The sequence below is a fragment of the Monopterus albus genome, unplaced genomic scaffold, assembly GCF_001952655.1.
Source record: "Monopterus albus unplaced genomic scaffold, M_albus_1.0 scaffold11.1, whole genome shotgun sequence".
Classification (NCBI taxonomy): Eukaryota; Metazoa; Chordata; class Actinopteri; order Synbranchiformes; family Synbranchidae; genus Monopterus; species Monopterus albus.
This window is the reverse complement of record NW_018127891.1, coordinates 1,595,932-1,605,298: the sequence shown is the minus strand read 5'-3', so window position 1 is coordinate 1,605,298 and position 9,367 is coordinate 1,595,932. Positions and strand designations below refer to the sequence as shown.

Genomic DNA, 9,367 nt, shown 5'->3' with positions numbered 1-9,367 from the left:
TTCACTTAGTTAGATTCCACCACTGGCATATGTTTCACCTAACTCATACATACAAACATGCATGTGCACATAAACTCCAACACACAACCACTGGAAAAGACCCTCTGGAAAATATTGTTTACTGATATGGGGATTGGGTTTAAGAGCGGAACACTGAGCATTTCAATCTAAACAGTAAACACTCTTAATTGGATTGTGTGCTTAAGTGCTTTGATGTGAATCCTCTAAGGACTGTATATTATTAGGCCTAATTGATTCTGATACATGTTTACATGAGTTTAGAAAATCTGTCGAAAACAAATGGTGTCATCATGAATCTAATAGCATCATGTGAGTGGTTTCATCATGAATTCAGTGGAACATTGTGTCACTGCAGTGTCAGAGTTCAGTGGTCACTCAGCAGTCGGTAGGCTGCTCTGTCTGAGTGAACATCTTGTGGAAAACACACCAATGACTCTCCTCTTGTCACAGATGAGGCCCAGAGGGTGTGATTGGAGTCGAACAACAGGGCTCACCATCACCCCAAGGTTGACAGGTGGAGCACTGGTCATCTGTTTCTGACCTTGTTCACCATCTACCATCATCTGCCTCCAGAGAGTTCGTGTCAAGCGATTCAACCTCATCCTCCTGGGATATTGGTCTGCTTCAGAGTCCCTGGGAAATCTCAGCCAGCACAACATAAAGTAGTCACTTTACAGATAGACAAGCCACCACCACAGTGCGTCTTAGACAGGTTGAATGTGTGTGTATTTATCAGGCATGTGTGCTGTATAGAAACCAACAAGTCAAACAGGGAAAGTCTACTCCATCTTTAACAACAGACAGATGGTGTTTGATGTGCAGGAGCAGAGGATTAGGTCTGTAGGTTGATTGAGGGTGGATGCCACCTTTTGGCATCGTTCTCCCCTGGGTGACAACTACGGTTAGAAAATAACACAAGGTGCTTGGCCAAGCGGCCGTTCACTTCTTTGGTTTCACATCACCTGCAATTTGAATTCCATTACTTGCCATGCCACACTTCAAATAAAGCTGGGGCCTATTAATTACCAAAGTATGGGTTCAGGGTAAAGGTGAACATGCAATTACAGAATTAAATCAAGCCCCTGTTTAGCTTGTCAGTCCTGACAGAAATAATTTGGGTGAATTATTAAATGCTTCCACTGCTCTCAGCTGCCTCGTTGTCGGCTGAGACATATCCAGCTGCAAGAATCTCAGCTCTACTCCTTTCTCTCCCATATAAAAGTATTAATTGTGCTTCTTTAAAATTAACCTTAACCTGTACGTGTTTATGATAAACAAAAGAAAAAACTCACTGTTACCTCTGTGTGTAAACTTCTAAATGTTTTCTGTGTTTTTTGACCTGTTAAATGAAAGAGGTCAAGATTAATGAGCTCATTTTAAATGTGTGGTGGTTATGGTAATCATGTGGAAATTATGTATCATTATCAGTTTTAGGTCTAGTGAAGTTTTAATTAGGTACCTGTTCAGGTAATTTAAAGTCCTGAGGTGATGTGATTAATTATGATAGGATTGCAAAATAGATAATATTCAAATTACACCAAAGGATTTTACATAGGCCTATTTACACCTTTTACATTTTTGCAACCCTGCCTCTACAAACTGTTTTTTTTGCAGCAGATGAGAGTTAAAATTCAGTTCAAAAACGATAAATATTTTTAGGACTCTTATCTTTACTGTTCATTCTGCCATGTTTTAAATACATGTTTCACTTAACTAAAATGGAAAAACAACAAAAAATGTGTTGTTTTGATGAAATCTGCTTCTAGCAAGCATTTTAACTAACTGCCTGTAATGAAGCAACTTGCCAGAGGCTGACTAGATTCAGTGGCTGAGTTTTGGTCTGTGTTACAACCAGCTGTTTGTAATTAGTAAATCATGCCAGGGCAAGGTTTTGGCCAGTCAGGGCGGCTTTAAAAGAAGTCCAGTGGCAAGCATCTCGCTAACGGCATCCATGAAGTTTATGTTGCTCTAACTGCAAGGATGTTTCTACCACTGGTGGTTTTTCTCAGGTATTTTAAACTAGAATGTTTCCTGTGGTTAAAAACCAATCATTGCTGCTCAGCACTTTGTCTCACAGTGTTTATTGTCTTTTGCAGCACCACTGTGCTTCACTCTGTGTCAGCTGGAGGTGTGTATTGTGCTAAAACAGCAAGAGGTAAGTTGTGGACTTTTGACTGATGTTACTGCTTGCTTGTAATTAGTGGGTATAGCTGGCACTTCACAACAATGAAATGGCAAACAAAGAATAAATACAGCTTTGTAAGTGCTTCTGCTTTTGTTATAGCCCGTGCTGCTGCCTTGGGTTTGAATTACCCTGGAGTGTATGGAGCCCCTGATCTTCATGTTCCTCACCATGCAAGGCGCCCAAGCACAAAGCCATTAAGACCCCATTTATATAAAAATACTCATCTTGAACCAGCTGAGAGTGACTCTCACATGGCCTACTACAAACGATATTATCCAGGGGTGAGATTCTTGGACAACAGGAGACATGAACACGCTCGCCTCAGGGCTCCTGAATTCCCATTTCAGCCGAGCTATGGCACTTATAACCCAATTCAACATGAATACGCCAGCAAACAAGCGTTCGCCCTTCCCAAAGGACAGTTAGTCAGAAACCACAAGTCTTATTTTGAGGGGGTCAAGCATGTTTCCCCACCAAAATGGGCAGAAGGCCCTAGCCAGTCCGACCATGTGAACTGGAATCATCGAGGTCACACTGGGCCGCGATCATTTGGCTACAATGAGCACGGCCTTGTTGATGTCCCAAACAGATATTCCATGCCTGTGAGTGGACACTCCCCACCTTGGAGCAACAGTCATGGTGCTCACCAGAGGGGTCTAACTGGAAGAGACTTGGGAAGAGAAGTTCCTGTCCTTGCTTCATCTCATTTCATCAAAGGCCACGGTGGAGCGATGACTAGCCAAGATCCTGTGTCTGCTAGATGGTTGAGGTTTAGGTTTCCTGGGCATCCTGCTCAGCCCCTACACAGAAACCTTGGTGTCAAACAGTTTATTCAAGGTAACCCACCCTTTTCTTAGATGTCTGAAAGTTAGTGACAGAGCTCAGTTGTCTTCTCAAATTGAGTACCTATAAGGAGTTAAAGTTAACAGGGAAGCATTTTGTAAAGAAACTTTTTTTTACTGTACAACTTGTTTTTCCTCAACCTGTAACTCTGAAACAAGTCGCATTATGTATTTGCCCTTGAATAAAAAATTTACTAACATAATTTTCAGTGTGTGCTGCTTTTTTTTTTTTTTTTTTTTTTTTTAAATCCACCTTATGAAAGTTTCACTGAGGTCTGGATGTTACCAGAGTGCCATCTGTTGGTTCAAATGGGTAAATATCATTTTGGCACATTTTGTACACAGGTGCTGCTTAACCAAAGGTCAGCCTTTGACAAATCCTGTAATCTGTTGACAATTTGTTTTGCAAATGCTACTAGTTGTGCTAATATCTCCAAACATCCCTGGTCTTCTGGTGATATGTTTTAAGAGAATAAGGTGCTAAAGTGCAGCTTTAGATTTTAAATTTCATGGTCAGAAAATATTGAACATTTGTCTTTATCTGAACCTAGCTTTATCTTGCCTAGACAGGTAAGGTTGTCTATGAAGTGACCATAAATCAATCGGGTGCTAGAAATTGAGTCGGCTATGAGCTCTCCAGAACACACGAGGAAAAGCATGACAGAGAAAAGTCAAGCAATTAACTGTTTATGGGGGAGTGGGAAGGAGCGCAGTGAGGAGTCACTGTGCACAATAGATGTCAAGTTGGGCAGAAAATAGAAGTTTGAAACCTGCTCAGAGGACACATTTGTTATGCTAAAGTCAAAACCTAGAAGAAAATGTTGCATAAATCATTTTAATCTGCATTAGATGATCCAAGTGCCATAAACTGAGTGGAAAAGCACTACTTAAAGGGTTTCAGCTGCTCTTCATTGCTATTGATTGCTGCACATTAACACCATGTGCCACCCTGTAGTTGTTCACCTCTTTGCCCTCAATGATTTAATGATCTTTGATACTGTTTGAAAAAGGAAAGCAGGCAAAAATGAGACCAGGTGGGAGACTTAAGTGTGTGTGTAATCAGCATGGGGGCTGTGGCAACCTAAGATGAACCTGGGCAAGCCCTACATGGAAAGCAGTGCAGCAGGTAGAATTTATTTACAGCACATGAGCTGAGGTATGTTTTACTTGAATGACAAAAACTAAGAACATTTACAAAAAGATAATGCAACCAAACACATTATAGCTTTACAATAAATAACATGTTCTTGAGAGGTTTGTTTGATTTTTAGGATTGTTGTACTGTTTCCTTTTGTTATTCCATATTTTCCACCTGACACCTTTATTACTATTGTAGCGCAAATCCTTAAGTCTCTATGAAAAAGTTAAATCAACACCTATTTCACAGTCTCAACAAAAAGTGAACAGGTATCTGTTGTGTAGAATTATATTTCACCCTTTTCCGTTTGTACACCTTCTGTACTTATCTGCACTATTGAAAAATCCAAAGGCTTTCAGAGTCTCTTCCTTGCTGCCTAAACTACTAGCTTGAGAAGCAAATGTGTATACCTGACTGTAAGTCAGTCTTTTATCATGGCTGCCTACAGAATGTGAAAAATGTGCAAACACTAAAGTGCTGTATTTTCCTTTACACCCCTGAACAATGGTTATATTTGTGAGAGGGTGATAACAACCAATGATCACCAGCAAAACTGCTCTGGAGTTGGCGACTATACTGGGCAGCAACAAGTAAATAATGTTGAATACCACTCAAATACATGCCACACTGACAGTTACAGTCCTCTCATTCCTGTTGATTTTTTTCAGTTCATCGCTGAATAAGGTTCTGAGCTCTCTGGTTTCACATGCTGGTGCTGCCTCGTGTGCTGGCATCAGTTCACTGACCAGTTGAGTTTTTATGTCAGTCAGATCATTGTTCACAGACCAACACACTAAAAGTTAGCAAAGTCTATGGAGAAAGTCATGCCATTCAGCTAAATGGAGCTGGTACTCTTCATGTTGTCAGCTTTAGGCTACAGAGTTTTACAAGTGTTGCTCACAAATCGGTGAAATGTCTTTAAATTGTCTTTGGATGTCATCAGCTTTAAAGTAATTTATGCAAACAAAGATTACCCACACATACTTTATCAATGCATGGGTAATACAGTTAAGGCCAGAGGCTTTTTGCATATATTTTATGTCGGTGTGCTCAGACTTATCTTTAGTTTTTAGTTTATTTGATTATGAGAAAGAAGACAGAGTACATAACACAAACAGAACAAGACTTTTCCCACTATGGTCCTTGATGTAGCGAATATGCAGAGCCTAGTTGAACTGCTGACACAATAAATACCTGTGTTATCATCAGTAAACCATCCTAAGTCAAACATTTAAAAAAGACCTTTCCCAAAGGCCTTGACCGGTGGTTAATTATTTTAATATTATAAAAATCATTACAAGACAAACATCTACCCATGTTAATAATTCTGCAAGCACAAGTCAGCAGCACTATTGTTAGTCTGATGGGCATCAGTTCCCTCTACACTTAGAATTATTGTCTTTGTGAGTGTGAATATTATGTTACGCTTTAAGTTGTAGTTCTATGCAGGGCAACTATCTGATCTGTTGGAATTATGAGATGTCCTGGGTTCAAGCCCCCCAAAAATCTGACTTGTTCTGAGAGGTAAAAACAAATACTTAACACTGTTAATGTTGCATTGATGAATCAGATCATTGTCATGGATGACAATCTGAGTAAATGTACACACAAGCTCGTTCACAGTGCAATCATTCACTCATACTGGTTGTTAATTAATAATGGTTGATAATTGCACAGCTATGTGGAAATGTGGCAGAACACAATGCTGATCCTCAGACAAACCTAGTTCCACAGCTCTATGTGATGGAGAGGTTCTCTAACTTGCTTAAACACCAGACTCAGTTGCAGTTCAGCTGTGGATCACTTGAATCTGTGCTCATTTAGCACAGGTTCAAGTTTAACTGTTAAACTCTTGCAAGTTCTGGTTTAGGCAAACTTGCCCTAAACCACAGATAAGCTCACTAAGCTAAATGACAGAGCAGTAACTCAGCTGTGTTTTTTCCTGCTTAGCAAAACTGTGAGTGAACGGTTGTGCATGGCAGAACAGCAATTACGTTGACTGTTGCAGGCTGACAAGTAAACCAACACAGAGCAGGAGCCGGGATGTCTTGTGTGTTTTAGAGTTTGTTTAGCTCTGAACAGTGAGTTTTCTTTGAGCTTTTGGAGGAATGTGATGTTTGCTCATTAAAGGTATTTGGGAGGACACATTTCCATTTCACTCATATTACTGAGGAAGATTGTGCACTTACCCCACTTCTATATATATAGCTCTGCTATGTCCTGTGTGTGCTACACTACATATGTTGTAACACCTCTTTCAGAGAAGGTGTGCCTGTTTTCTTTTACACAAGCCCGGAGAGAACCGAGAACATTTGCGCTTGGGTGTCTGTGTGTTTTGTAATGTGTGTGTTTCCTCCTTGTGTTCCTGTCCTCTCCTCTTGTCGTCCCACACAGAGTTTTCAGTGAGCCCACTATAGCCTGGCAGCACAACTGACCTGTGGTAATGTGGGAAATCAATAGTCAGTTTCATTTTGCAGCCAGTGTGTGACAGGAACTAGATAGGAGTTGATTGGGTGCATGTAAGGAGCTGGAGTCCGAGCTTGCCTAACCCCTCACTTCTCTCTCTCTCTCTCTCTCTCTCTCTCTCTCTCTCTCTCTCTCTTTCACAGACACACATTGTCTCAGTACCTTGTTCATCCAACCCTACTGGTAGACACTGGTGGAAAGTAACTAAGTACATTTACTCAAGTAGTGTACTTAAGTAAAATTTGGAGGTATCTGTACTTGAGTATTTTCATTCACAGCTACTTCATACTTTGACTTCACTACATTTAGAGGCAAATATTGTACGTTTTACTCTACCGCATTTATTTTATGACACAATAATGTGTCAGTAATTATAATCCAATAATATGATATACATTAATGTTAAATTTGTCATTCCGCATAATGAGTACTTTTTTGATGCTAATACTTTTGTTCTTTTGACAGGACTTTTACTTAAGTAAGGCATCTGAGTACTTCTTCCAACACTGTTGGTAGAAACAAACAGTGGTGCAAGATGCCACACTCCATGATCTACAACAACTAGGGTATGCAGGCAAATTATTTGGTTTGAATGACTGTGGTGAAACAATATGATAGATGACAGACACATTACAATAGAGATATACAGCTAAATCAGTGTTGAATTTGTATACATTCATGTGAATTAAATGCATATGACAGTACACTTTGTTCAGTACATATGCAAACTGCATTCAGAGACATTATGAATAAAACAGTGATGGTAGGAGCAGAAGAAACACATGCACCTTCCACACTGCCTCTTCTCAGGACATATGGTTCCCCCATCTGGGAGCTAATGTGGGTAGCTACTACATCACCTAAACTGCAGGCTACATGTCAGTTTCAGAAGTAAGTGTACATTTTTAGTACTTTTAGTAACACCAGCGGTGTTGCTCAAAGGATGCAGTGTCTGTCAGTGGTCTACACTGAGATATATCAACAAGTGTTTAGCTGGATTGATTGAAATTCTGTATAAACATTTATGGTCCTTGGTGGATGAATCATCTTGAATTTGGTGATCCCCTGACCTTCCCTATAGTGCCACTATGTCGTTGACAATTTTGATTCTGAGTAACATTTCTTGACAACTTTAAGATACATTGTCACATATTTTGGTGCAAACATTTACCCTCCCCTCAAATGAATTGTTATAACTTTGTGATTTCTTTCCATTTAGCACCATCATGAGGCAATTTGTCTAGGACTTCTGTTTAAAACCACATGCCTGCAAAAATAATGACATTCCCGTCAGCCTCAGTTGAAGTTTGTTTTTAGTGCTAATTAGCAAATGTTATCATGCCAACACACTAAAAAAAAATTTGAACAGTAAATATTAAGCTTAAAAATGTTTATATTTAGTAACTAAACAATGTCTATGGTGCTATCCTAGGGTACCATCCTCTTTTCATCTTCAGCTTTTTTACTTGGCAGTGTGACATTTGCTTCCAGAATTTGCTGGTATTTAAATGAATCTATTCTTCCCTGTACCGATGAATGTTCCCTGCAACACAAGCCCAAAGCATGATTGATCTATGCCGATGTTTAGCAATTTAATAACCTTCCTCAAGGTCTTTTGCAGTCAAACAGGGGTTTTGATCTGCCTTTCCAGCAATCCAGCGAACAGTTCTCTCATAAAGTTTTCTTGATCTTCTTATTTATTATTTATTTTTTAAACCTCTTTTCCTAATGCACATTCACTTGCTTGTTGATATGGATGCACACATTGAGAGCCGCTGTACCTCGTGTGTCCGACACACCTGGCCAATAAAGCTGATTCTGATTCTGATTCCAGACCTCGACTTGACCTTCATTGTTACTGTTAATTGCCATTTCGTATTTACATTCTACACTAAGGAAACTGCTACCTGAAAAAGCCTTCTCCTGCTTTGTGGGCATCAATTATTTTAATGTTCAGAGTGCTAGGCAGCTGCTTGGAGGAGCCCATGGCTGCTGATTGTTGGTCAAGGTTTGTATCAGAGTATTTATAAAGCTTTGAAATATGCATCACCTCACTTTTCCTAATGCTTATTGTGAAGAACCCAGAGACCTAACAAGGTCTGTGCCTTGATAGTGGTTAAATAGGAGCTCATATCTCTTAGGATGCCCAAACCTTTGCATGGTGCTCCATTCCTTTTGGTTTTTGTTTTTTCTCACCCTAAAATTGTACAGAGCAAAAATAATATATTAATCAAGCCTAAAATTTTGAAAAAAATGTTTCATTTTTAACTTTATTCCTTTTGAAGATCAGATCATCTTCTGCTCACTTAAAGCTACTGTATGTAACTTTTTTCAAAATATTGTGGTTGTAGCTATCTGCTCCATAACTTGTCTTAATGTGGAGAGGTGCTGTTGAAGCCTCCTGTGACACAGACTCATTGAACAGCACTGGCAGCAGTGCAGAGATATCAGCTTCTACAAGGGTTTGAGTGGGATTGACCTCTCTAACTATTCAGAGAGATTTTTAGTTATTTCTGCTTGATCAGTAAAGTTTTGTTGCATTTTCATTTATTGTAATTTCATAATGACAAATATCTGAAGAGCTGGGCAGATCTGGGCAGAGCATGGCAGAACGTAGTCGACCATAGTAGAGCATAGTGGAGCAGGGAGAGGGAGCGCTGGGCTGAATGAAGTGGGCGATCGCCACATATTGATTTTAACTTGCATGGTTGAGTT

At 39.7% G+C, this 9,367-nt stretch overlaps 1 protein-coding gene across 1 annotated transcript; it reads left to right on the top strand.

The window, feature by feature from the left end:
* Positions 1 to 1,936: 1,936 nt before the first annotated feature.
* Positions 1,937 to 3,251, top strand: LOC109954684 (uncharacterized). The gene is made up of 3 exons (XM_020590186.1): positions 1,937 to 2,030; positions 2,118 to 2,176; positions 2,306 to 3,251. Exons 1-3 carry the CDS (start codon positions 2,002 to 2,004, stop codon positions 3,061 to 3,063), a joined length of 846 nt encoding a protein of 281 aa, XP_020445842.1. The 5' UTR covers positions 1,937 to 2,001; the 3' UTR covers positions 3,064 to 3,251.
* The last annotated feature ends 6,116 nt before the right edge of the window (positions 3,252 to 9,367 follow it).

What these genes read in the sequence shown, in the direction of transcription:
- LOC109954684 (XM_020590186.1), top strand. Translation starts at nt 2,002, where the DNA reads ATGTTTCTACCACTGGTGGTTTTTCTCAG. An exon ending in CCACTGGTGGTTTTTCTCAG is followed by an intron (nt 2,031 to 2,117) that starts GTATTTTAAACT and finishes TGTCTTTTGCAG; the next exon opens with CACCACTGTGCTTCACTCTG. An exon ending in TTGTGCTAAAACAGCAAGAG is followed by an intron (nt 2,177 to 2,305) that starts GTAAGTTGTGGA and finishes CTTTTGTTATAG; the next exon opens with CCCGTGCTGCTGCCTTGGGT.